The sequence below is a fragment of the Phaethon aethereus genome, assembly GCF_964289735.1.
Source record: "Phaethon aethereus genome assembly, chromosome: 23".
Taxonomy (NCBI): Eukaryota; Metazoa; Chordata; class Aves; order Phaethontiformes; family Phaethontidae; genus Phaethon; species Phaethon aethereus.
Window position 1 is genome coordinate 4999550 of NC_138599.1, and position 27161 is coordinate 5026710.

Below are 27161 nucleotides of genomic sequence, written 5' to 3' on the forward strand. Positions count from 1 at the left end.
ATGCCGCCTATCTGCAACGCTCATATTTTTCTTGATGGTTTTGCTTTATGTTAGAACAGCTGCTTAACGTGACAAATGCCGGCTTTAATAAGAACGTACGTGAGGAGACGCAGGCGGGGCGAGCGAGGGACGGAGCTCTCGAGCGCGTCGTGCTGGCCGACGCTCTCCCCTGGGGATGAGTAGCCCTGGGCACGGTGGCCGCGGTGGCTCGCACCGACCCCGTCGAGCCGGGGGGGATCGTTTTGGAACTGGTGCCCGCCGTTTGGGGAACGGTCGTGGTTTTGCAGCGACGCGCCCGTGTTTGAATCGGTGGGGTAAAAGGGTAAAAGGAAGGAGCCTCAGGGCTATTTGCTGGTGGAGGAGCCAGCTTCTGCTGGCAACCGAGGTTGCTCCGAGGCCATGCGTCCATGGGGAACGGTGCACGGAGCAACGCTTTGGAGGGACCCGGGGCTTCCAGGGTGGCCTTGGGCAGGTCTCTCATTTCTCCAGAGGTATTTGGGTTCCTTTGTCTCTCGTTACTCTCTCTGCAAAATGGGACAGCAGGCTGTGCGGCTTGCAGGTTGTTTCCTTACTGCGGTATCGGAGATTGTCGGGTTGTCAGCAACCTGGAGATAGCAGGGATTGCTGACAGCGAGCAGAACTGAGTCAGTGCTGTGTACAGAAACCTTGCTCAGCCTTTGAAACTGCAGTCAAACCCTCCCCCAGGGTTACTCTTGCTCAGAAAGCGTGCTTAGCTTTGTTTGCTGCAAACCTAGATATTAATCCCAGAATCCAGACAAGACCCGGGCTTCGAAAAGAATTGGGTTGGAGTCAGAAGTGAATGGCTCAGACCCGGCTGACTCTAAAAGATGAATTCAAACTGACCTGGGAAGATGGAGATGTTCACATCCACACCCCGGCTTTGCAACTTGCATATTTATCTCCTTGTGGCTGATACCACTGGGAATAAATCAGCAGCGAGACACGCGCGGAGCAGATCCGCTGGTTCGGATAGCGGGGGACCTGCACTGGCAGTTACCCACAGCTCAAATCGAACTCCCAGGGAAGTTTTCCAAAGCCTGCAGCAACCGACATCCTTCCCTTACTTAATGTTTTCTTCCCTCACTTCAGCCCTTAGAAGCAAGAATTTCAAAGGTGAAAAAACATCATCTACACTGGCCACAGAGGGGAAAAGACTGAAAATACTGAGAATTTTTATTTCTCCTGGGACTTGCAGCCCGTGAAGCCGGGGTAGTTTAGACAGGCTGAGAATAAGCGTTCAGACCTTTACCTGCTTACCACGACTGCCAAGCCCGTCCGGCAGCACCGCGACGGTGAGCACGCAGGGGCAAGGAGGGGGAACAGTCCTCCCCAATTCTGCAGAGACCCTGCTCGGCTCCTCTCTGCTCCCAGCCCTCCTGCCTCTGCCTCTTCCAGCGGGCAGCGCAGGCAGGAGCTGAGAGCCACGGGGCCACGGGGACCATCCTGCGCTAGAGGAGAGGACCGTGTCGGAGGGGGTGAGGGCTGCGTGGTGGGCAGGTGGGAGCACAAAGTGTTTCAGCTCTCGCGCTGCGGGGCGCAAGCTTGCAGGGGAATGCAGGTTTTCAAGCTCCCTTTCGTCTCTATGTAATTTGTCAGGCATGTTTTTCTCTTCCTCCCTCTTTATCTTTAAACCTTGCTGCCTTGGCCGCTCTGCTCATGCTGAGGCAGGTCTGGGCTTTGGTCCGGGCTGGTGTCGGAGCTGGGCTGCGCAGGGCACCGGGGCTTGCACCCCACCACTTGGGTTGTGGCTGTGTTGCCTTGGGACGGGTTTGCTGCCCACCCCAGCGCTGGGCGACGCCGGGTCCTCCTGCCTCCGAGCACGGAGGGAGGTTGTGTTGGCCCAGCCAGCCCCGAAGTGGGTGTCTTTCGTGTCATCCAGGTGTGAAAAACACCGGTGCACGCTGAGGAGAATGGGTAGATATGATTTTCCTTTCTTTCACCTTCCGAACGTGTGCTGGGGGCACCGTTTCTGAGCCCCCCAGGACAGCCAAGGGCATGGTGTTTCCCTCTCCCAGCATCTAGTGCAGGTGGCACAACCGCGCTCTGATCGTTTCCGCGTCTCTGTAGTTTGTAAATAAGCCCAGAGGCTATGCGATGGCTTCATATTTAGAAATAGGATAAACAGGGCTGTGTGCTATCTATTTATTTGTTCTTTTATTCGTTCGGTTAAGAGCTCGCAAAACACTTTGCAAGCGTCTATGAAATGAGCCTTGTAATGCTCCCAGGAGAGGGAAGAAATGTTCCTGCTCCACTTGGCAGGCGAGGGAAGCCGAGGGGCTCCGAGAGGCTCGCTGCCTTGCCCGCGGTCAGGGCGAGACCGTTCTAGATGCAGGAGTAAATCCCAGGTCCCGTTTTCCATTCCTAGGCTGTAATGGCTGCTAAGACTCAAGCGCACGTTGCATGCCCAGGCTCAGCGATGCCGAGCTATTTGTGGTCACGATCCTCTTTTCCGGTGTTTCTCCTCCTCCTGGTCTAATTTGGGAATGAGATTGTGCCTCCACACCTTGTCCCGGTGAGAAGTCATTAGGCGGTACGTGAGTACGATAGTAATGACGGCGAAACCACGTCAAACCCAGCCTGGCTCCTTGGCTGTCAGAGCTCATTCCCATCTGCACGTCTTTCCTGAGCTCCTCCATCTCAGAGGTGCCTTCAGGCCTGTCCATGCTCCTGGTCCCCTGGACCTTGGGGTGGCCAGTGCCCTCAGTTGGAGACCACCATCCTTTGCACAGCCTCTTCCTGGCTGCTCCCCCTCTTCCCTCTCGCTGTCTTTGCGGTTCAGGCTCAGCTTGTGGCACTTGAACATTTGCTGTGGCTTTTGCCAGACTCGGACCTCCACCTCCTGGCACCGAGTCAGGCTCATTCGAAGGGTTTGGCGCGACCCTGAGGTGATGGTGCCTGGTGGGGACACAAGTGCGTGGTATTGCCCGTCCAGCTCGGAGGCTTCAGAGCAAGAAGGGGCATTTTGCAACCTCAAACCTGCCTGCCCTGCCCTTGTCTGCGGGGACACGGGGGCTCTGTCCCCAGCAGCCCACCCTACTGCCCTGTCCCCACGCGCGTGGCAGTCCCCAGCAGTCCTCAAGCTGCGGCGTGCTCACGATGCACGCGCAGGTCCCTGTAACACGTTCGGGTGCCCCTGAGCGACCCCGCTATGGAAAACCCATGTGCATCGGGGTGGTGTTGACACAGGGAGGCTTTTAATTGCTGCTCACTGTCCAAAGGGCACGTGGCCTCATCCTGCACATGGGCAAAGCCGTGCAGAGTAGAGACGGGCTGCCTGCCTCCCTCCCCCTTCCCGCAGGTGCTGTGGGGCTGGAGCCTCCCATGTGCTGCAAATTTGGTGCCTCCACCCTGTGATTAAGGGGAAGGCAGGGACTACCTGTGCCCTCTCCCCGCCCCCAAATAAATTCGCCTTAATAGATGTGCAATTGCACTTCAGCTTCCTTTGCTTGTCCCCTCTGGTCTCCCCAGCTGAGTGCTGCATCCCTGCCTTGGACCAGGGCTCCATCCACCGAGGAAGCCCAGCTGAAGGTATTCCCCCACCCTGCCCTTTCTTTCTCTTTCATGCTTTTTCTAACTTGCTCCAATTCCCTTCTTCTGGCCCCGGTCTGATTTTTTTCCCCTCTGTTTCCCAGGGATGTGGGAAATTTGGGAACGCGCTCCTGGAAGCCTCTCTTTGATGGATGCTGGCAGGGACTGTGCTGTGTGGTGGGGGTTTTGTTGTGCTCTTTGGCAATCCGCTGGTGATTTTTTTGTTTTTTGGGGTTTTTTTGCAAGACAATGTCCTCCCTGAAGCAGGCTTGAACTTTGGTGTGTTTTGATATGGAAATGTTCTGGCAAAGAAGCAAAATGTCGCATGTCTGTAATCGCCTCCCCCCACCCCTTCCCTCGAGAGTTGAGTTTTAAGGGAAAAACCGCATGGGACTTGAAAACTTGCCCAAATGCGCTGAATACCAACAGGAATGGCAACAGCAACAAAAAAATTGGCATCACAGAGAAAATCTTAACATTTCGCTTTCCTTAGGGGAAAAAAAAAAATTGAATAAAAAAAGTCCTGGACCATTGGCAGAAATACCGCTGGAAGATGAAATCCTCCCCTTCCAAGCTTTTTGGGTGATGTTGTGATGGCTCTGTGTGGTTCTGCTGTACCTGGGTGTCCCAGCCCCTTCGAGGTTTTCTTGAGCAGGGTGTTTTCGGAGTTGTTTTTTGTTTTCTTTAATATTGGGTGTAATGAGGGAGGCTGCTTTTAACTCTGCAAGGTGGGTGTCTTCAGAGCTGCCTCCTTTTTGAGTTTCAGTTGTCAGGTTTACACGCGGTTTAAGCGTGCCATATGCCTCTGGTTCAGCCGGGGATTTTAGTTGCCTGCTGAGCATTAAGTGTAAAGAAATCCCATTAAAATCCACAGCCGTCGCCGCGCAGCTGAGGGGGTGTTGCAGGTCCTCCTGAACCACAGCCTCGCCACGCTGTTGGCATCACCCCAAGCTGGGTTTGTATGTTCTCGGGAGGATCTTATGGAAGTGGGGAGGATTTGGGCTTGCATTTAGGGCACGAGGATGGTGTTGGAAGGGCTACCTGGGCATTGACTGCTAAACCAGTCCAGCAGTCGGGTGTTAGCAAGGAGCATGTGTCTTGAGCTTGCGTTTTCTGCCCAGGTGAGCTCAAGCACAGTGATCAATTTGAAGAGTAGGCTATGGTTTTTTTCCACAATTACCTCAGTGTTGTGTTGGTATTTTTCTTCCGCTAAATTCATGAGATAAAATGCATTAAATGTAACAGCACGGAAAATAAAAGTTCAGTTTGCGGAGAGAGCCTGATTTAGTGTGGAGATAAAACAAGATAAAACAACTGGAAAAATTAAGTGGGATAAATAAATTCTGCCAGAGAGAGGCAGGGGTAACACAGGGGGAGAGCTGAGTGTGTGCAGCAGCCAATCCAGCTGTGAATGGCTTTCCTAAGGTTTTCATCCTGGGAAGGGGATGATGCTTTGCTGTCTGCCCCCCTCCCAAGCGCCGGCGGCTGCTCAGCTTTATCCCGGGACCATGAGATGTGATTCTCCCTTGCACGGGGTGTGCGTGCTCCTCCTGCCCGAGCACGGTGCTCTCTCTGCATGCTCCGGCTTTCAGGTGAAGAAATGAGAATATTTGGCAGCAAATGGGAAAAGCAAAAAGCAGGGCGGCGGGGTGTGGGGGAAGAGGTGTTGGGATGGATTGCCAAATCTGCTGGGTAAAAATTAGCAGCTGCAAGCGTGCAAGAGAAAAGGTGGAGAAGAGAAGGGGTAGGGACAGATGGAGAGAAGGAGGGAGAGAAAGAGGAGGTGGGAGAAAAGGGAGGAGGGGATAATAGTGCAGAAAGATATTAGTTAAAAATCTTATAGCCCCGAGCCCAGACACCATCTGTACGTAGCAGGATACCGGCAAGACACAGCTCTCCCTGCTCGCCGTGGAGGTGTTGCGTACTTCTTGGCCTGATAGCGTGGCCAAGATGTTCAGGATGAGAAATTTCACGTGCCCTGGGAGAGAGATGCCTTGGAAGAGCCCCGTTTTCGGAAAGCAGCTGTCTGCAAGCCGGGAACCGGAGAGGAGCTGGCGTCTTGGAAAAAGCTTCTCTGGGGTTTCCAGAGGGAGAGCTGGAGAACTTCCACCGGTGCTGGAGGGCGAATCCCTGGGAGCAAGGATTAGCTCTCTGGTTAAACAAGCCCAGGTCCTCCAAGGACCGCTCTCCCCTACAGCTCTGCCGGCTTTTTGCTTTCCTGGGTGCAGCATTAACCCCTTCAGTTGTGAACTAGGCTGAACGGCTTAGAGACACCAAAGTTCATCTCGGAAAAAGAAGAGAAAAAGAAAAAGTGATTTCCCATTATCTTTGCCTTAAGATTTAGTTTCCTTTGCCTGCTGAGGACTGTGCTTTCCCCTTTGACAAGGACGTGGTGGTTTTTTTGTGTCCGCCACGGGAGAAGCTGCTGTCCCGGGGTAAAGTGCACCTTGCTGGTGCAGCTGTGTTTTGTTTAAAAGGAGTTGGAAATACTCTTTGGAATTCTTTTGGAAGAGGCAGTGTCCCAAAGACCGCTTGTGAGCGGGGAGGTGATGCTTGCCGGCCAAGTGTGTAGGGTCCTGGTGTTGTTGCAGTCTCCCCATCCCTCGCTGCATCAATCTCAAGGGAGCTGGACTCGCTCCCTGCTGCACAGCGAGCATCTCAGCATGCCCCGAGCTGTGTGGAGAAGGGGAGAATAATGTGGGAGCAGCAGTGAGGCTGGAGAACAAAACCCAGGGTGGCCGTCCATAGGTCCCGGCGGCTGCAGGCTGCTCCCCAGCCCGGTGCCGGAGCAGCGCTGCCGCTGAGCCGCTCCGCGGCCCCCGGTCCCTCACTAATTACTCCCAGGCCTGTACTCTTGACATTTGCAAGCTCCTGATTAGAGCAAGGAGGGAGAAATCTCCGAGGGAGACGGAGGCCAAACTGCACCACTAATAAAAGCTGAGATTGACAATTGGCTGGGAGGTGAGAGACGGGGAGGTGGAGGGACTTGTCCTTGCAGTCTCAGTTTCTTTCTGAGCCTCTGCGATGATGAGAGAAGGTCAGGGCTTGTTAACGTCACCGTGAGGAGCAGGATCTGCCACTGCCATATGCCTGATGCCCCCAGGGCCGGTGCCAGCCTCCGAGTCCCTCTCAGCTAGGCGATATTTTTAGGCATGGGCCTGAACTGAAGCCACCTGCGTGATTACCCCGTACAACCCCAGGTCTGCAAACTGTCTCGGTAAAAAAGTGTCTCCGCTTTTTGTGTCTGCTGGCTTTGTGTGTGCATCCAGATTTTGTAGGCTCCTGGATTTCAATTTCTTTTCCCCCATGCCCTTTTCTCCCCCACTTCCCAGCTTGCTCCCTTCGTTTGATGCCAGCGCTGTCACTCAGGAGGTAGCATTAACCAGAGCGGTGGGACGGGAAGGTATTTGTGATGGGGTGGCCTGGCAGACTGGGGCAGGAGGCTGCTCTGGCTGCCTGCACCCGCTGTCGGATGCCCAAAGCGGCCCCTGGGGTGAGCGTGGTTGAGACAGACCTCCTGTGGTCTCCTGCATAGCTGTTCCAGGCTGTTGGGTCCCTACCCTGTTAGGCAGGTTTCTGTTGCGTAAATACGTATAGCATTCCCTTTCCAGCCCTCTCTTTCCCCTCCCTGATGGGCCATATATGCTTACCTGTGCCCAACAGTCTGTATCAGCCAGTTTAGCTATCTGTCTATCCGCTTATGCCCTGCCTTTACATCTGTTCACGTAGCCGTGGCTCTCCAGCCTCCTCAGAGGCTCTTTCTGAGGCAGACAGGCTGTTTTTTCCCCTTTAAATGGGGAGCCCTTTCCTGAATTGCACTGGCTCTGGCAGGTATTCTGCTACGCGTGCTCTACATCTACGGCTTCCTATCCCAAGGGGTAAACACCATTTTACCCAGCAGAGCTTCTGGTCCCTGCAGCATCCTCCCTGCTGGAGCTCATCCTGCTGCTGGACGAGGCTCAGCAGCGCCCGGGGTCGGGCTGTCTCGCTGGTGGGGAGCTGCAGTGGGTTTGTGCTGGCTCTGTTCTGCTTCTGCTCTCTCCCTGCCAGCAGACACGGTTCCTCTGTGCTGGGGTGGGAGCAGATCGGGAAGGAGATGGGGTGTCCTTCCTCTCCATCCTTCCCCCCAAAGGATGCCTGGCACTGAAGCAGCCAATGTGTACCTTCAGGTTTAAGCCAAAAAAAAAGTTTTCTTTTCAGCAGCTGAAGAGCTTTCTGATGGAAAACTCAGCCTTGCTTTTCTCGGTGCTTCCCTCGGCTCCTAGGCTGTCCTATTTATCCAAGCTGCAGCGAGCATCCCTCTGGTGCCTGCAGCCATAGCTGGTGCCGGGAGCCAGCACGCGTCTCTGCAGTGCTAGCCCGTGGCTAGCGGTGTATTTAGGGTCTCTGCATCCCACTGCCATATAGAATGGATCTGCTGTGCTGACAGTTGGTCTTGGGATCACTGAAAAACCCTTGTAAAACCTCTTTATCTCTTTTAGCAGCTGTGTTTGGGTCTCTGGATGAGGTTGGGGTCCCAAAAGACCTAAAACTCTTTCACTGGTCGTTATGATCCTCCTCTGGCCCCCGGAAGGGGCAGGTTCCCCAGGATATATTCCGTAGGAGAGGCAGATGCTCTTTGCGGGAAGGCACCCAACCGAGGTGCAGCCTGTACAGCACGCTGCGGGCAGACCGCCAACGTGAGGTTGGTTTTCTTTCGTAGGCACAGAGTCTGGGTGGTCACCGAGGTCTTGGTGCCCTCAATTCCTCTCTGAGGAGGTAAACGGTGTTCTCCGGCTGTCTCCAAAGGAGGAAATTTGTTGCTGCCCCACCTGTTGTAACAAGTGAGGTGGAAAGCCCTTGGGCTTCCTACTGCAGTGGTCTCTGTCAGGGAGCAGGGACAGGGCAGGGAGATCCCCCGCAGCCCCCCTCCAGCCTACACCATCCTTTCTGACTGCCCTGCCTGCAGGCAGGCTCCCAGCCCCTCTCTGCTACCCGCTGCCCAGGCACAGGGGAGAAAGCGGTCCCAGCCCCTCACCCAGGGGGGCGGGAGGAACATCAACAAGTGGGTGCAGACAAAGATGCAGCGAGGGGGTCGGGTGGGCAAGGGGGCCAACGTCCAGCCGCCCTCCGGGGGCTGCATGGCGAGCGTGGGGCTGGGCAGCGTGTGTGGCGTGAGAAAAGTCCCCTCTGCGGCCGGGGGTGAAGCGGTTAAAAGGGGGGGGGTTTGGGGGGGTGCACCCCCGTGGGTAGTGGGAGCCCAGGTCCCCCCGCGCGCCGGGAGCGTGGTGCGGCGGGGGTTAAAGGCTGGCGTGTGGAGCGCGCGCCGCCGCTCCCCGTGTTGCGGGTGCTCGGTGCGTGGGGCGGGGGGGGGCGGCTGGTGTGCGTGGGGAGGGGTGTGCGGGAGGCGAAGTGCCGGTCAGCGATGGAGCCGCTGCCATGACAACCGCGGGCAGCCAGCCTGCGCGCCGCCCGGGGATGGCTCCCGGCGGGGCTGGGATGCTGCCGCCGCCGCCGCGCCCCCGCGCCCCGGCCTCCCCGCTTCTCGGCTGAACCGGGAGCTGGGGAGAGCAGCCGCCCACCCTGACGCCCCCCGAGGAGCTTCGAGGAGCCGAGGAGCAGCGCTGGCTTGTGCCTCGCGTCTGGGCGGCGGGGACGTCGCCTGCAGCTCCGCGGGGAAGTTCCGATCTTGCGACAGAATCGGCATTTTGGGGAGCTTTTGCGTGGTGGTTTTTTTTTTTTTTCCCCCTCCCGTCTTCGTTTTCCTTTTCCTTATATTATCTAAACAAAAGAGCAACAGCCGGCAAAGAACCGAACTCCAAGCCCGTTTTGCTCTCCCAGCCCGTTTTTATGGCCGCCCTCCCTTTCCTGCCAGAGACACTTAACGTTGCCTCCTTGGGTTATAAACTTTTGATGCCAGATCTCCGCAGCGCGTGCCCAACTGAATCTTAAAGTAGCGTCTCGAGCAGACACACATCTGTGACCTTCATCTCTTGCTCTGCACCTTCTCTCCTCCTCCTCCTCCTCCCCGGCCCTCCCGTCCTCCTCCCTCACCCAAGGATACCGGGACTCCCTCCGGATGCCGCTCGGCAGGCTCAGTGCTCGCAGGCTGCCTTGCCGGGGGCTCTCCTGATCTCCGTGGAGCTCCGCATCGCTCGCCCCGGTGGTTTTGCTCCCCCCCGTCCCCACACACACGCACCCCCTCCCTCCTCTCCTCCCCCCCCTCCCCACCTTTTCGCTCCCGGTGGCCTTGTCGGGTGTGTTTTTTGCCTGTTGGAAAAGTCCCTGCTGGCCAGGATGGGGGTCGGTGGGTGCTTAGCCCTGCCCTGGAGGTGCCTGGTCGTCCTCTGTCTCAGGCTGCTCTTCCTTGTGCCCGCAGGAGTGCCCGTGCGCAGCGGAGATGCCACCTTCCCCAAAGCCATGGACAACGTGACAGTGCGGCAAGGGGAGAGTGCCACGCTCAGGTAGGAGCAGCGGGGTTCCTGCCTTGGGGGGCACGGGCTGGGGGGGTGGTCCTGGCCGTGGCTTTCGGGGGATGCTGTGGCTACCGGAGGGTCCTGGGACCGGCTGGAGACTTTGCACGCTGTCCCCATCGCGGCAGGGGACACCCCCGGCAGAGCAGTTTTGGGGAGGGGGGGACATCCGATGTGCCGGTGCTGTGGGGCAGGGGAGAGCTGGCAACCTCCCGTGGGTGCTGTGTGATGGGGGCCTGAGGAGCTGACAAGGGCTTCGGGTGGGCAGGCAGCGAGTTAGCGCTGCCCTGGCGCTCCCGAAGTTGTCTCTGTGCTTGGGTCGGGGTCCGCGCGCTGCCTGCGCCACTGCCAGCGGGCTTCCAGGGCTGCCGTGCCTCCAGGGTGTCCGTGTTTCGCCTTGACCGCTTTATAGTCTCTGCACGAATCTGTTAATATCAAATCAATCTTTTACTCCAGGGGTGCATCTTATGAATTCTGATGGATGCTTTACCTTACGCTGTTTGCTGGAGGAGAAATGCAGGGAGCTTATATGCAGATGGGCCGCTTCTGTGCTGCACAATACAGCAGAGCGTCCCTTTTCATGCCCTGAATGAGTTACAGGTGTACATGGTGCATTCCCTGGGTAGGAGAGCGGCTCTCCATAGACAATCGCAGCAGCGTGGCCAGACGAGAAGATAGCAGCCCAGGCTTTTTCGGAGGGCGGCGGGGAGTCAGCTCGCGTCCGGGGCTTTGGGTCGTGCTGTGCGTGCTTCAGGTCCTCCCCGGGCTGCCTGAGCTGGTTAATCCCGCTGGACAAGCAACCCTGGGACTTGAGAAAGACGCATGGGGATGGTGGGACGTGAGTCTGGAGGAGTTAGTCTGCTGCTTTCTCTGCAGTAGTGAGCAGCGCGTGCCTGGCTGCTCCCTCGCTTAGACCTGGAGTAACAGGGCTGCAGCAGAGAGCAGCTGCTCTTCCCAAAGCCAGGCATAAGGGTTGGCATAAGTAAGCCGAGCGTGTCGTGCTCTCCGTTAGCAGCTGAGCCGTGGCAGGGATGAGGAGCTCGTGCTGGTTTGAGCAGAGGGTGCTCCGCTTGCCCGGGCGGCGGAGGCACGGAAGGGGATCAGGCAGGCTCTCCGAGGCTGGCCGTGGTCTTTGTAGAGGGGAAATGTTCGGTGCATAACGTGGTGGTGGGAAACGGGCTCCGACTTGAGGTCTGTGGTGCTGGGAGAGGCGTTGGTTGCTTGTCTGCCTGCCTGCCGGCACGGTGCCTGCCCGACCTGGGGATGTCGCATGTGCCGGGTGCATCCCTATTCCCCAGTCCCAGCCAGGGACCCGCTGGGACACAGTTGTCACCGCTCCAGGTAACTGGGGGCCGTGGCACAGCAGGAGAGCAGAGGGTGCGTTTCCTTGTGCTCTTCATAATTGAACTGCAACAACAATTAACCTGAGCTGGAGCGAGCAAGGCAGTTTAAAGAAGAGAAGACAATCCCCCAGAGAGGTGCCTTTGGCCTTGGTGCTCTTTTCCTCGCTTTCTGAATTTGTCATCCTGGTGAAGCGTGGGGTTTGGGGCTCTCTCAGGCAAGGCTCGCGGAGGTCAGGGCAGGATGGGTGCCTGCTGTGGCTGAGCTGGGGAGGGGGCTGAGCCCCTTCCCTGGGGAGCCCTGCGGCTCTGGCCGAGCCTGCTGCCAGCAGAGGGCTGACTTGGATTTCCTTTTTTTTTTTTTTTTAAGCTTCTGGCCTCTTTTCTGTGCTGTTTGTGAAGCAGCCAGCCCCGGGGCAGTGGGGTATTTCAGTCTTCCTGTAACGAAACTCTGCACCCCCCGGTGGGACTCCGAGTGCCGGTGCTTAGCGGAACGCCCTGCCCCAAAAGCACTTGCTCTCTACCCCTTTCTCCCCTCAGCATCTGCTGCTGCCCAGGCTCTCCGGTGCATCTTTCCCATGCTCTCACCCCATTCCTTTTTCTCCTCAAATTCAGCTTTTCCCCGCTGCAGTCAGGTTTCTGGCGTCCAGCTCCCATTTGCCCTCAGGTCTCCCCATCTCTCCTTGCATTGCTGTTTCCCAGTGGCCCCCCCTCTTGTCTCCCACCCCTATCTCCCCACAACCTCTGGGTAGCGAGCAGCTTTCTGTCTTCCCTTGGGGTCTGGAGGTGGGCAAGGCATTGCATGCAGCAATCCAGAGGGGTAGCATCAACAGCGGGGTGCACGCAGCAGCCCAAACGTGAAGTGTCTCGAGGATGTGGCTGGCATTTGTTTGCAGGCTGTAATACCCTACGGAGAGCCAGGAAGGGGAAGGTGCCCTGGGCAGTCCTTCCGTGTGGGTGATGCTTGTGGTAGCTCTCTAGCCTGGGGTCACCGATGGGGTTTTCTCCCAGCAAACAGCCTGCGCACCCTTGGTGGGAGCAGATGTGGTGTCCTCTGCTGTCCTCCCTGCAAAGTGGCTCTCTTCTTGGGGCTTAAATTGAAGATAGCTGAGGAGGTGGGCTTTGAGAAACCGAGACCCGTCATTCTAGCTCGTTGCACTTGCAGAATTAGCCGCGATCCTGCTAGGTCTGGAGGGGCCAGGTCCTCTCCCATCCTGCTTCATGTGGTGCTGCTGCCTGGCCATGAGTTGGGCTGAGCCTGCCAATCTCCCCGGCTTCGGCAGGGCTGATGGGAAGCTCTTTGCTTTCCAAGATCAGCTCTTCGACCACACGTTGCGTTGCAGAACGGAGCTGAGAGAGAGCAGAACCGCATGCTAGCGGTGGAGGAAGCCTGGAGGCTTTTCGGGCTGGCTGTGGTTTTCCTTTATTGGATTTTGGGTGCTTCCATTTCCATCTCTCCACCCTTTTTCGGAGGGAGGCTCAGCGCAATCCTTGCAGAAACTAAGGCTCCATCTACAGGCAGCTCCTGGGTTGTCTTAGATCAGCAGCAAATTATCTCCCTGTTTTAAGCAGAGATTGTTGATAATTCACTACTTTTTATTGTAAGAACAAACAATTCCCGTAATAGTCATGCACCTTTCCTCCCCGGGGAACTCGAGGCAGTTTGCGAATTCTCTGTGTGCTATTAAAAAGACAATCAAGCTGCCTCTTACCTGACTCTGAAATGCAAAACCTTCCGCCGTGGAGCGGGTTTAGATGGCAGCAGTAGCCCGTGTTACCCATCAGTTTGGGACGCGGAACAAGGAGCACGCTGGTAACGGACAGGGAGGTTGAAGAGGGTCACTTTTTAATTTCCCAGCTGGGAGTTGATGTGGAAATGAGAATTAAGTCTCTGCTTTTGGGAAGAGTGCCACCGAGTCTCAGCTTTCCACGCACGATGCTTCTTGGATGCGTGCCCTGCGAGCCGCGGGGCACGGGCATCCGTCCCCTAGGTTGCCACGGGGGCATGGCTGGCAGGTCCCCAGCACGGTTAGCAACCCCAGCGGGCTGACCCCCGCTAGAAACCTTGGGTTGTGTTTTATCCCAACCGCATCGCGGCGGTGAAAGCATCTTCAGCGTCGCAGAGGGCCGCCGGAGGGCAAAGGCGACGGGGACAGCGGCTGAACCGCCGGTGACGCCGCTGCTGTGGCAAATATTCAAGTGGTGTTAAAATGGGGCCGTGTAGTAAACGGGATCGTATTGCTTGTGCCGCCAGCAAACCGACCTTTTATAACAGGCGTCAGTACAGTTCATAAAGACATAAAACAACAGCTGCTCAAAATTTCAAGGCTTTATAGTTTTATCTGTATTTAAGATGTATTTGGCTTTTTTTTTTAAGGCAAAGAGAGTGTGTTTCAGTGGTTGGAGGGAGTAGCTGGGAGACGGGGTGCGCCGGGTTTCTTCCTTGGCTGTCGCCGCAGGGACACACCAGGGCTCAAGGGGGCCGCTCGAGTTGCCCCCTTGTTGCCTCCTGCCTCAGCTTCCCTATCTGTAAAATGGAGCCAGTGGTAGTTGTTTGTCAGGGATGATTAGAAGAAATGAGCGTTCATAGGTGGTGCTAGGATTGTACAAGAAATATTAGGTGTGTATAACTAGGCTTTTCTCCAAACTAAATAATACGGAGATGCTTTTTCCCCTGTATTTAAAGGCAGATTTTCAAGTCGCATCCCCCTCCACCTTTCTATTTGTTTCTGGCAGACCTGTGGCCTCCCCTGTTGCTTGTCCACGAAGGACACGAAAAGACCAGGGTAGCTTTGCTCATTTGCATCCAAGGCTCTGCGACTGGCTGTATTTTGTCAATTAGCGAGCATGAGAACAATTCCAATTAAAAACAAAAAAGCCAGAATAAACCATCATGAGATGTCGTTCTTCCATTTATTTTTGCAATTACAGTTTTAATTATTTCTGACAATGCTGTTTTTTTTTATTTTTTGGTTGTAATAATTTACCGCAGTCTATTTCCCAGCGCACGATGAGGCCTCAGTAAAATACAACCAGCAGGAGCAGGCGGCAGGACCGCAGTGTCCGGGCATAGGTCTGGGAAGTTGGGAAATCAGATTTTTTTTTTTTTTTTTTTGCCTTTCTCGGTCAAACCGCCAGCCCTCAGTTTACCTACCTGTTAATGGGGGTTGTGACACTCACCCGCCGCCGTGCGACCGTGGTACCCGGCAGAGAAAAGAAGTGTTAATGCAGCCACGTCTCTGCTGTTAAATCCTTGCCGAGAAGTGGGAAGAGTGTGCCGCTTTTTGTGTGCAAATGCTAAAAGCGTGGGGATTAGCGAAGAGCAGATTAGCAAGGACTTGCTCCATCGCTGCCCCCTCCCTCCCTCTCCTACCCAAAAAGTTTTCTGGAGCAGCTAAATATATACCTGCCGTTTCCAAGGTAGAGCTCGCTGCGTGGCGGAGCTGTAATTGGCGACTCAGTGAAATTACAGCCACGGATTCTGGCATTTGGATCCTCCTGGCTGGCATAATAATTTCTCCCTAGGTAGCTGGTATTTAACTTGTCTTATCTGCTCCTGATAGTTATAATTACAGTGCCCGCTAATTTCACTGTAATATTGCAGCCGTTGGAAGGGCGGATGGAGAAAGGTCGGGGGGTTGCGGGAGGGGTCCCGGTCGCACGAAGGCAAACGCTTGTTGCCGAAACGCAGATGGTAGCTGGTGCCCGAGCTCCTCGGCTGGGCCCCCTTCCCACCTCGGTGTGGGGCTGGAGCGGCCTCGCAGCCCCCCGCCACGCCGTTGCCCTCGCTAGCGTCGGGGCGGGGAGATGGCGGAGGGGGTCTGAAGCCCTGGTGTGGGGGGAATCTCCGTCTCGGGTCGGGCTAGGGCTCGCTGGCTTGTGCGGGTTGCGTGGGGAGAGGCTGGTTGTCCCCGGCGTGCGAGGGGGGGATTCGGGGACCTCACCTTCAACCGGCGAGGCTTTCGCTGCCGCTCGTGCCAGCGTCTCCCCGGCCGAGCCAGCGCCCGCAAGGCAAGAGAGGCCGTGCCGCGGGCGTGGGGCGGGAGCCGAAGCCCCGCTGACACCGGGATCGTAAGCAGAGCACCGGGGTTTTGTTGCAGAAAAGCCGGTTGTCGGGGATGCGGCGAGCCGGTCCGGCTCTGCAGCGGGAAGCGTCGTCGCTCGCCGTCACCTCTCCAAGGGCCAGGATGGAAGCCCTGGGAAGATCCTCTTGCCTAGCAAAAAGCCAACCCCCACGCTAAGGTTTTGAGCTCTCCTAGCCAGAAATAGTTACGAGCAGTGGTATTCGGCTCCAGGGGATGAGACCGAACTGTTGGTAATCCTTTCGCTACGGGGTGCGTGAGGTCTTTCTGCAAGTATAATAAACTGCCCGGGACTGCAAGCGGTAATAGCTGTCCTTGCCCTGGATCCCGCGCGCTGCTCCGGGAGCTCGGGTCTTTGTTTCCAGAAAAGGTTTAGGTGTTAACGCCGCAAAACGAAACCGGGGCGCAGCGGCTGTCTTTCACGTTCCCGGTTTCCGAAGAGTTTCTCTGTTCCCTTGACTGCTCTCACAGTTTGCCGCCTCCTCGCATTTCTCAGCCCTAAACCCCGGATGCTTTTTACAACAGCTGGACATATTATTTTAAGTGATAATCTTTAGATACTACAGCCGAGCAGGCGGTTCATGAGGAATATCTGATTCGGTGACTATCACTTCTTCCGTCCTTGCGAGCTGCCTTTGAGGGTTAGGGTATTCTGCTTTTCTTTGTGGTTTTGTTTGTGTGGTTTTTTTTTTAAATGAGAAAAATAATTCCCCCACAGCCCCTGCCAACAATCCTTAGCCTGTAACGGGTTGTTTATTGCAGGTTTGATTTGATGCGTAGGGCTTGTCGTCCCTGACAGACGGAACCCTTCAAGGTCGGATCTTCAGTGCAAAATACTCGCATATTGTACTTCTGTTTTCCTATGAATATTTCCCAAGATTTGCTTAAAATTAGTTGTTTCCATGACTATACTCACTCGACAGTGTTCCTCAGGATACAAACGGGCCTCAAAGTCCCCTTCTCCGCGGAGGGGGAGGATGATGAGAACAAGAACTGTTGTGGCGTAGGATCACAAAAATGGTAAATTGTGCTGACTGCGGTAAGGTGCTTTGTGCCATCTCCGGTGCAGGTGGGGTTCGGAGCGGGGAAACGCGAGGAGCTGTCGCTCAGAGTGTCTTGATTTTTTTTTTTTTTCTCTCGGTGGAAGAATGGGAAGAGGAGGAATGGGAAGCTAGGAGGGAGAAAGTGGAAGAAGAGAGAGGAAAAGTCGGGAGGGGAAAAAAAAAAGTGGCAGGTGCAAGAAGTGAATGAGTAAAGGGAAAAACAGAGCGGTAGAAAGGATGAACCAAAGAAAAAGCCACGGCTGGTAACTCCCGTCGCGCGAAGTTCAGCGCTGTGGGGCGAGATCCTAAATCCGAGCCCAGCAGTCAGCACGGCCGGCTGGACCACGGGGATGTGCCAGGTGTGGGGGGCTTTGGCCTCAGCCAGCTTGCTGGTACCCACGAGCTGGGCAAAGTGTCCCCCCCCACCTCCTATTTGTTTATATTTTCTCTGTGTGTGTGTGTGTGTATATATATATATATATATATATACACATATACACACAAAAAAGAAATCTAACAAATTTCTAACCCGTATAAATCCAATTACCCATGTTTTGCCTGCAGGGAGCGAGGGAGATTAATGTTTGGTATTTTGGCAGGAATGTAAAAAGAAATAGGTGGTAATAACAATGAAGGCTCATAAAAAGGAGCCGATAGCCGTGTCTGCGCCCAGGAACCCGGCCGTAATTCTCGTGGGCATTTGCCGGCAGGCCGTCCCGCTCCCGTGGCGGGGCAGGAAAGAGCCAGGAGTGCTTCCTGGGCACCTGAGCATTCATCCTGCGAGCGGAGGTGACATTAATGTGATGATAATGGAGGCTGATAAAAAGAAATGGTTTATGCTCCCAGGGTACCTGCTCGTAACGCATCCCGCTCTGTGTTGCGGCTCGTAAGAGCCATGGGAGCGTGCTGCTGTTATCCCCGTTTTGCGGAGAGGCAAGGAAGTCCCGAGAAAAGAGGATGAAGGTGTGGGTTTTTTTGGAAGGAGAGGTGGGAGCCAAGCTCGTCATCCTCTGTGGTGAGCCTGTGGTTGCGCTGGTCCTTGCAGATCTGGCTTGGAGTGACGTGGCCCGGAGTTTTTGGGGCAGTTACGGCTGTGGGTAGGAGTTGGGAGTACCAGAGCTGTGCTTTGCCAGAGCGCAACATCTCTCATAGTTTTCTTCCTCCACTCTGAACCCTTTTCTGCAGTGTCTCCGCACGCTGCGTTTTCCTCAAGTCTCTCCTTTCCCCAGCGTGAACCTGGGCACACGAGGTGCCTTTTCCCTGCAGCTCTCGGGCAGGGGCCGGTAGCCTTGGTGGAGGACGAGCGCTCGCCGCAAGGCTGTACCGTCACGTCGCGTTGGTGCTTGGCTTCGTCCCCCTCTGCTCCTCGGTCGCGGCCCACGGTCCGTCCACGTGGCGAACGCAGTCAAGAGGGTGTCGTGCCGCCAGGCACCCCTCCTCCCTCGGCTTTGTCGCTTGGGAGCCGGCCGTCCATCACCCGTCATCGATACCCTCCCTTCTGCCGCCCGGGTGAGGTCCCCCCGTGGGCACGGCGCTGCTCTCCGCGTCCCCTGCGTCGCGGGTTCAGCGCAGCGAGTGCCGTCCTGCGCTGCTCCCTCCGCCGTCGCCCGCGGCCACGTATCGGTCACAGCTCAAATATCGCTTCCCGGCAGCGGCTTCTGCCTTCTCCGCTGGCTTTGCATCAGGCTCCTTGCTCTCCGTTTATTACCACCACCGGTTTTATAACCCACTTTATCAGATGTTTTTTTTTTTTTTGCCTTTTTTAAAGAGCATAACCCACGAGCAACTCATCGTTTCAGAAGGAGGGAGAGTGCCGTTAGCAGAGGAGAAAGCCTCCATGCTTATACCTTAAATGAAGAGGCTGCTTTACCGTGTTGTTGCATTTAATTCAATCAAGGCAGTTAAAGCCGAGATTTAAAGTCCTTTGTGCGATCGCAGGAGTTGCTCTGATGCAGCAGCAGGTAGAGGAAAAGATTGAGCCCATTTCCAAGGAGACTCGGAGTAAGTGTCGGAAGCAGCCAGGCCTGGGGCTCACTGCGGCAGCGGCTACGGTGGGAAGCTGTTAGCATTCACGTTGCATCCCATCTCTCTCTCCGTCGCCCTCCCTGCTCTTGCTCCTTATCCCCGTATATTCCTTTAAGTGGAATTGATTAGTTTGGCTTTTTTTTTTAACTGGGGGGAGGGCTGTTTTTAATTAATATTCTTAACTGTATGATAATTACGCCGGCTGGTCCCATCGCTGCCTGAGTCACCCTCTCCTCCCTTGTTCTTGCGAGAAGGCTGTTTGGACTTAATTAAAGTTAGGGATCCAGGGCTAGCGGGAACAGCGGGAGCCTTGCAGGGCTTTTGATGAAATGATTGCTGTGGGGGAAGCGGCTAGCTCCCTCCCGGAGCTGCGGATCGCGATGCTGAGACACCGTTACGACGGTCCGGTTTGACCGCTCGCGTTACACAGCCCGTTGCACCTCGTCCCGCGTTTCCCGTCCTGCGCCCGCAGGCGACAGCCCCTGTTTTGGGGGCGGGAGGAGCCCAGTTTTGGTGGTTTGCCCCCTGCTTAGAGACACCCCCTCCCCGAGGGAGCGTGTCTTCGAGGAACAGCGGCCGAGCTCCCCCAACCCATGGCCGCTGGGCGTGTTGCAGGTCGTGGCGGGGGACGTCGGAGGGGTAACGGAGAAGCTGCGTGGAACCGGCGGGTCTTTTTCATCTCTCGTTTCACGGCTGGTGCTCGCAGACAGCGCTGCCACCAGAGCTCAAATGCAGCCCAAGCGAGAGCTTAACAAGCTCCGAGAGCTGTCCAGAAAGTTATCCTGACACCAAGTGACAGAGTCTCAATTGATATTCTCGGGAGACTTTAAACTCACTTCTGCGAGGTTTCCAAAGCTGGTTTTGTCTCATACCTGAGGAACCCTTTATCTGCTGCGATGCCTCCCCTGCCTCGTCTCATTGCTCTTGATGTTTCTCTTTGTTGCCTGCTGCAGCGTGGGTAAACCCCGCTGCAAAACTGCCGAAGAGGGGTTTCTCTTCCTCTCTGCTCCGCTCTGTTCCCGTATGGATTTCCTGAGCTGATGCCGTCCCCGCTTTGGCTCTGCAGGGAACCGGCTGGAGCCGCGTCAGGACCGCTGCTGCTCATCTGAGAGGCCGGGGAGGCTCCGGGCCGCTGAGGAAGGGCAAATACAGTGTCTGCCGTGAAAAAGGGAGGAGAAACTGTCCGAGGAGATCGCTCGCCTTCCATCCCGAGAAAGCTCTGGAGCAAACAATCGAGGAAAATTTTTGTGGTCAGCTAGGAAGGGCAAGAAACTGTGCTACAGCCAGCAGAGATTTGTCAAGGAGAAATCGTGCCAGACTAATCGAATACCCTCCGTACGACAGCGTAGCAAGCCTCGTGGGCGGGGGGAAGCAGGAGATGCCTCCGATGGTGACCCGGGCAAGGCTGTAGGTACGACCCTGCGAGCTGAGGGGAAACCTACGGTGGGAACCACCGCCGGAGCAGGCTGCAGGGAAACGGGCTGGCTGCTGTAAGCTGCTTCCCTGCTTTTGAGACCCAGCCCAATACGAACTCTTTGCCCAACTGATAGGAAAAGCTGCCTTCGCAGTAGTTTCAGGCTGGGGCTGGCTGATAACATCCTGCGGGGCTTGCAGGGAGGGCTTGGGGACCATCCCTTGCGCAGGATTCCTGGCGTGCGAGTGTGTCAGTGCCGGTGTCGTGCTGCTGGGCTGGCATTTTGGGATGCCATCAAGGACTTCTGAAGTGGCAATGCGCAGTCGCGGGCGGCTCGTTATATGCTCCATCTGTTGGTGCCCCACACGAGAAGGTCCGGAGTGGAGTATATTTGCTGGTCTGTAATATTGGGTTGGTTTTCCCTGCAGGCGAGGGGGATTGCCAGCCCGCTGCAGGATGGGTGGCTGCTGGCCTCACCCCGCTGCCTTCTGCCACCTTGTTGTATGGTGGTCCTGAGCAGCAGTACTTCTCCTCCCCTTCCTCCGCAGGATTTCGTGCTCCGGCACCGGCTGCAGAGCCAGCCAGCCCCCGGCAGACCCCTTCCCCGGTCACCCTGCAGACCCTTTATGCACAAGAGAAGGTCTTAAGAGGCAGCTGGAGCCTGCCCAGACTCTGTCACTGAGGCTGCGGACTCTCGGAGGTGCACCTGGAGCATTTTCCTCCATTTTTGCTTTTATTGCCCGGTAAATCGGTGACGGGGCCAGCCCGCCTGCGTGAAGCAGCTCCTTAGTAAAGAGGTGCTCTCCCCGTCGGCCGCGTCCCGCGTGAGCTGTGCGGGTGCACGGTGCGTTGGGACCCGGAGCGGGGATTACGCTGCAGCTGCGTCCCTCTCGGGGATGCCCCGAGGCCGGGTCTGCCATGCTGGCTCCCAGGTGAATCCCTTCGCCACCCCTCTCCTAGCCCACCGCCCCAAGCCAGGAGCCGTCGAGGGTGGCCAGGACTGTGTGGTCCTGGCCGCGGGCTCCCTCCGGGAAGAAGCTCTGGCATCTGCTCGGCCTCGCTCTCCAAATCCCGTGCCTTGTCCTGCGGTTGCTGAGCTTGCAGCTGGATTTCAAGACTGATGCCGCACTGAGCGGGGTGCTGCCGAACCCACTGAGTCCAGCAGGTTATTTCCCTTTAGAAGCCATTTATCTTTTCCCTTTCTGATGCAGGGCTTCTGTCTCTTATCTTTCTTTTCCTCCTGTGTGGGAAGGAGCCCACTCCTCCCAACCCCCCCAAATCACTGGCCCTGGGCACGGGGTCAGACCCCCTCCGAGGAGCATGGGGACATCCTGGGGAGGAGAGGCAGCTATGGGGAGTGGGCATGGTGGGCGAGGGAGAGGCAGGGCTTGGTGGGCTTCTGCAATGCCGCTTGACACCTCTCCATTCCTTTCGCTTTCTTATTTAGAGGGAGATCGCTCCAGACTTCGGCTTCTTGTGCGTGTCTCTTCTTATTGGGCTTTCGGATGAGGCTGTCCTGCGGGCTGGTGGGATGCCTGCTTGGGTTTGAAAGCTTTTTTTTTTCTGGCAGGGTGTTGGCTATTTGTCTCTGTTTCTTGGGGGTTTGCTCAGAGTGAGAGAGAAGCTGAGATGCAAACTGTCAGATGGGAAGTCTAGGAGCGCCTCGGGCCCTGCCACTGCCTCTCACTATGACCTTGGGCACCTCACTTACCTTGGGGTTTGATTGCCTCAATTAAAAAGCGGGGGCTCTGAATTTCCTGACTTTCCTGTTCACCGTAGTCGGAGGACTCTCATCCTTGGATAGGGTCTTGCATGTTGCCAAGCACTTTTGAAAATCCCATCCAAAAGTTATCTTCAGGAGCAACACTCTTTTTCATTAAGCACTAACTTGATAGTACAAGGGAATGCTGTGTGATGGTTATTAAAGTTTAACAACTGTGTATATCTATTACCTAGCTGCTAAATCTTTATATGCCTTAAATAATCAATTGATATTTAATTAGCATACAGTACTATTACTGCCTTCCTAAATCTATAATGATAAACCAAGTTACAAGTTATTGGACGTTAATTACTAGCTGATGATTAGAAACAGCAAGACATTTACCAGCCTCATCCCAGATATAATACAGCGTGTCCGTGCACACTGCAGAGCTAAACCACGCTTACTGTCTCTTAATAATCAATGGGTGTTTAACATGCAATATTTGTCTAATTAGCACTAAATTAAATCCTCATTGACAACACTTCAGGGTAAGAGATCTGCATCAAATATGATGGATTAGACACGGAAGGGCTGTTACTGTAAGCAGGAGATGTGTGTGTCATTTGCTTTGCTTGTCATGGCTGGCACATGCCTCCCTGTGACTGTCAGCCCGGTCCTGGGGGGACCGGTGATGGAGTGATGCCTCGATGTTGGATTGACAGTCCCGGGGACCCCGGGTCTCTCTTTACTCGAGCTGTAGATACAAGCAGCTCTTCCCAGCACCCTCCCCTGCTTCCCATCGCTGCTCACCCACAGGTAAATTTGTGCCTCCAACCATGAGGACGAGCTCTGGGGCGGAGCAGGGTCCTTTCTGTGCAAGCAGAGCTCTGCCCAGCCGCCGTGGGCAAACGTTTCCGCTCTATTTTGTGCTCCCTACCAGCTAACTCTTTTGGGGAGTCTCTGCTTGGTCAACGAGGATCGGGGAGACGTTTGCGGCCATCAGCGTGACCTTGCGTCGGGGATGCCGGGCGGAGACGGGAGGGACGTGGGGGTGCGAGCAGCCCCCGAAGCCCGTCGGCGCGTGGAGAAGCGCCTTGCTGCAGCTGGCCAGCAAACGTGGAAGCCGTTTTGCGAGAGCAGCGGGATGGATCGCACGGCCTCCGGCTCTCCGCCAGAATCGGCCCGTCCTTCACACTCGGCGGGGATGTAATTAACGGCGCTGATAGGACGTTATGCCAACAGCAAAGCAGAAAACACCAGAAAATGAGTCGGAAGCGATACCGGGCGCGGGGAAGCGGCGGGGCTTTGCTTAGCGTGCGGGCGAGATGGATGGTCCCGGGGAAGGGTTCCTCTCCGCGGGCGCACGATGCGTCTGTAACTTCCAGCTCCTAGCTCCCTCCTTTCCATCCTCTGCAAGGAATCGCTGTCCTTGCTGTGTCAGGACAGGTTTCTCATCGCCAATTTTCCTGACGCCTTCAGGGTTTCGCTGAAGGGGGTGAAACCTGGTGTAGTCTGAGCAGCTCCTTGGTTCCTTTACATGTTTTTCTCTGGCCCCGAGAAGCCCAGATCCTTCAAAGTGCAGAGCTCTGCCGGCTGGGATGGATGTCTCCGGCGCTTGGCAGGAGCTGGGATGAGAAAGAAGGAAAAAGAAAGAAAAAAAAAAACCCCCAAAACAAAAACCAAACTACTTCCAATTAGCAATTGAAATTGTCCTTTAAAGAATTTGCCTATTCTGCAAGGAATGTTTAGTAATTGATAGCAATTTCTGGCAATTAAATACAAATTAATTCATGCTACTGAGTAGCGGTTTATTTATGGCTCTGTATTTATGGGCACTCCCTCTCCTTAAAAATATCATGGTTGCTTTTGATAAGTAATTAGAGTTTACTGAATGATTTCCCAATGTAGGTATGAATTTTAAATAATTTTTAGTACCAAGCAAGTGTTTCATTGTATTGCTGAGTGAGGGATTATCGTTATTTATACTGTAGTAGGGCCTAGAGGCTGGGACAGGCACTGTGCAAATGTATAGCAAGGAGACAGTCCCTGCCCAGAATAGCTTACAGTGATTTTTATGTCTCAGCTCTCTGCAGCAGGCTCCTGAGCATGTTTTCCAAGAACTAAAGGTCATTTGCAGTCATTTGCACCAGGGCAGCACGGGCTGCAAGCTGCGGCTGGGCTGCAACCGCGTTTCACCTTCTTGATTAGTGGGAAATAGTAATTCTCTACTAGTAATAGTAATGGTTACCCGCTCAGACGAGGAGGGTCAAGCCCCAGACCGTGAGGTGGTGAACAGAAGTCACGTCTTTTGATTAGTTTACTTGTGCATTGGATTTGAGGTGCCTTTTCTCTGCTTTGTGTTTTTTCAAAGATGATCTCGGGTCATGGTTGCAAACTCTTAATGGTGCTCCGACAGCTATACGCACGCGTGTTAGCTCTTTACAAGATGAGATCTTCATGTGATCGCATTCCCAGGACTTGCAGATTTGGGGGGGAGAGGGAAAAGCCACGGCTGGTTTAATGCTGCGGGTGGGAGCTGGCGGTACGGCACCAGACGTGGAGAGAGCTCTGACCAGAAGCGTTGATTTTAGGAAAGCTGCGTGTCCCCAGACGCCTTCCATGGGGCTGTGCGGCTCCCCTCGAAGCACCCAAGGGATGCCTGGGGGGCAGGACCCCGGTGGGGATGACGTGTGAGGGAGATATGTCTCCTGATGTGTGATTTACAAAATGTGATGGTCATCTTAAAAATGCTGTAAGGAAGAGAAGCTGGCCGGACTGGAGCGAAGGTGCTAATTAAAGCACGTGGTAACAGCATCCATGCGAGGAAGACCCTGGAGAGAGGGAGAAACCCAAGCCTGGAGAGCAGGCATCACCTTCAGAAGTGAGCTTAGGAGCTGGCAGCAGCGTTTGGGCTTGAAGTGCCAAGCAGAGGTAGGGTCAAAAGTGCCCTAAATATATTTTCAGGGTCCTGAGGTGGAGCGTGTTGCTTTTACTGAGGGTCAAAGTAGCGTCTGGGAACCTTGGAGAACTAAATACCCCACGGCATTAAAGTGTAGGGGACAGCTTCGGGATGTACCACCTGTACTTCGGTTATAGATAAAGTGCCTGTGGGCTATTTGGGAGCTTTGAGGCTGCTTGAGCCTTGGAGTCCCCGTTGCTGCTCCTGTCCCCTTTGTCACCGGCGGGTAGCAGGGTCGGCCCCCAGCTCTCGTTCAAAGGCTGTGCTGATCCTGCCTGGGACTGCACAGCCTGTTCTGGCTCGTTTCTGGCTTCGTTACTGAGCTTGATTAAATGGTACTTGTACAGCCGAGGGCTGGGAAAACACACAAAGGGACCTTTCTAGTCATCTGAGGCACTTAGCTACCCTGGAGACAGATGCTGAGGGGATAGAGAGACAGGGTTTGGCACTGCGGTTGCAGTAGTGAGATGTAACCCATCAGGGCAGCGTCCTCTTGGGGTCCAGATGCCTCCAAGGAAGGGAGAGGGTTGAGACAGAGCCTCAGGACCTGGAAAAGGCTCCCTCTGAAGAGGAGAAGAGTGCACTGGAGGGTTGCCCTGTCCTTGAGAGGAGCTGGGGACAGGTTGCTGTGGCTTTTGTGGAGGATGGGCTGGGGAGAAAATGAGGGTGAGAAGGTTTTTGACGGCAGTATCTCATTTCTGTATCTTGTTTTATAGAGTGCAGATATATGCGCAGCCAGGGATATTGCTCACGGAGCTGGATTTAGCCATCGCCTCGTGGGCTGCGCAGCTGCTGTCACACCACGGGATGTGTGCGCTGCATGGGGCGATGCTGATTCTTGTCACCTCTCCGTGAATGCTCGAGCGGGGTGCTGTCTCCTAGACTATGGGGTCAAACTCGTCTTTGGGGGCTGGGAAAGGCTGCAGCAGAAGGTGGCAACTCTTATTGCGGGGCAGCAGCCGGTGAGTTTGGCCAGCCCTGAAGCTGCCGGGTCCGGGACAGACAGCAGGGTCCACCCGGGGAGATGATGCGAGGCAGTCGTCTTGGCAAAGACAGGCGTGGGCATGGCTCTTAAGGGTGAGGAGCAACTTCAAAGCAGCAGACTTGTGGTCTTGAACTCTCCGGGTCTGGCAGTCTTCCCTTAGATTTCACAGTCCAATTATTTTCGTGCCGTCCTTCCCATGCTGGAGGAGCGAGGAGCTTTTCTCCCTGCCCATCTGCGAACATCATTGCACGCTTCGCTTAAACGTTTTCCTTTTACCCGATCCCTGCTGCTGCGAGGGTCCGGGGCATGGCGGTAGCTTTCATCTCCTCTCCTTTCTTGTGACGATTCAGAGCTGGTGGCTTTTGGCCTCTGCACTACGGGTCTCTGCTTCGTTAGAAGCTGCTGCGAGGCGGTTTGTGGTGCGCTGGCACGTGGAGCGGAGATGCCGTGGACCCTTTGGGATTAATCGGCTGCCTGACTACGAGGGATGAGACCCGGTGACCCAGCGGGTCCCCTCTGGGAGCTGCGTAACAGCCCCCCGCTCTCGCCCTGTGATCCGAGCGTGCTGGCACCGGGCTCGTGTCTGGGCGCGGAGATCTTAGGAGACGGTTGAGACTTTTAACTGCTGCCTCTGATGGTCCCGCTCTCCCTCCCGGCGACTCCGAGACGCTCGCTTGTGTGATTAACTTCACATCCCAAAAGTCACTGCCTCTGCAAAGCTTCGGGACTCCGCCAGTGCTTCCGATGCTTGAGTGCCCTGCGAGCTTCCAGACAAGGGTCAGCGAGGCTGCTGCTGTCAGAGGAGCTCAAAGGCTCCAGGTTTGAAAGCCAGGAGTACTTTCTCAGTGACTGCAGGCTGAAATGCCTGCAGAGTGCAAAGGGGCGTAAACGGGGAGTCTGGGGGCTCGGCAGCTTTGCAGTGGCTAAATCTGTGTGCTCCGGTCCCCTCTGCGCAGAGCTCGGCGGGGTGGTGGTAGGTGCCAAAATAACCACGCGATGAGCGGGAGGTTCCCAGAGGTGACGGCTCAAGGCTACGTCCCTAGGGACGTGGCGAGGAGGGTGGCCTTGCAGGAGGTGGGTGAGGGGAAGGAGCCGAGCCGCCCAAATCCTTTCGGGAACGATGATGGTTAAACTCCCGCGGCAGGATTGCTCACCGGTGATTCATCAGCCCTCCGCTGCTCGCGCTAGAATGGTTCTCCATTGCTTTTCGTCTGCAGAAATAACGCTTGGGGACAGGGGAGGGGGACATCTCATCCCCCGGGGAGTTTTCGGTGGCTCTGAGGTGCCACCGTGCGGGTTGCCGGCCAAAGCCGGGGACGTGAGAGGAGGCCATTTGCAGAGCAGACGCCAAGGGCAGGGGTGGGAGCGGCGCCGGCACCGTGACTCTCCGGTGTCTCGCTGACCGTGCGCGGCCGAGGGATGCTCCTGCGCTGGGCAGCGGTGGGTGGACACTCGGGTTTGGGGTGCGGAGGTGCCTGCCGGCTGCCGCAGTGGGATTTTACCCTGAGCTGCCTCCCTCCCTTTGGCATTTTAGAGCAGATGACTTGAACTTTCTTCATCGCTCAGCTAGCAGCAGCACCTGAGCCAGAGGAAAACCAGGCAGACCC

At 55.7% G+C, this 27161-nt stretch overlaps 1 protein-coding gene across 2 annotated transcripts in view; it reads left to right on the top strand.

Moving 5' to 3' along the window:
- LOC309412969 (opioid-binding protein/cell adhesion molecule homolog) overlaps positions 1-27161 on the top strand; it is a gene marked incomplete at its 5' end in the record, with an annotated part of 293967 nt that overhangs the window by 179936 nt on the left and 86870 nt on the right. Inside the window, one exon of one of the 2 annotated variants that reach the window (XM_082010027.1) lies at positions 9908-9992. In XM_082010027.1, the coding sequence (XP_081866153.1) occupies positions 9908-9992 (85 nt within the window). Of the gene's footprint in view, positions 1-9670; positions 9993-27161 lie in introns of those variants that run through there. The other variant, XM_082010026.1, reaches the window with a different exon arrangement.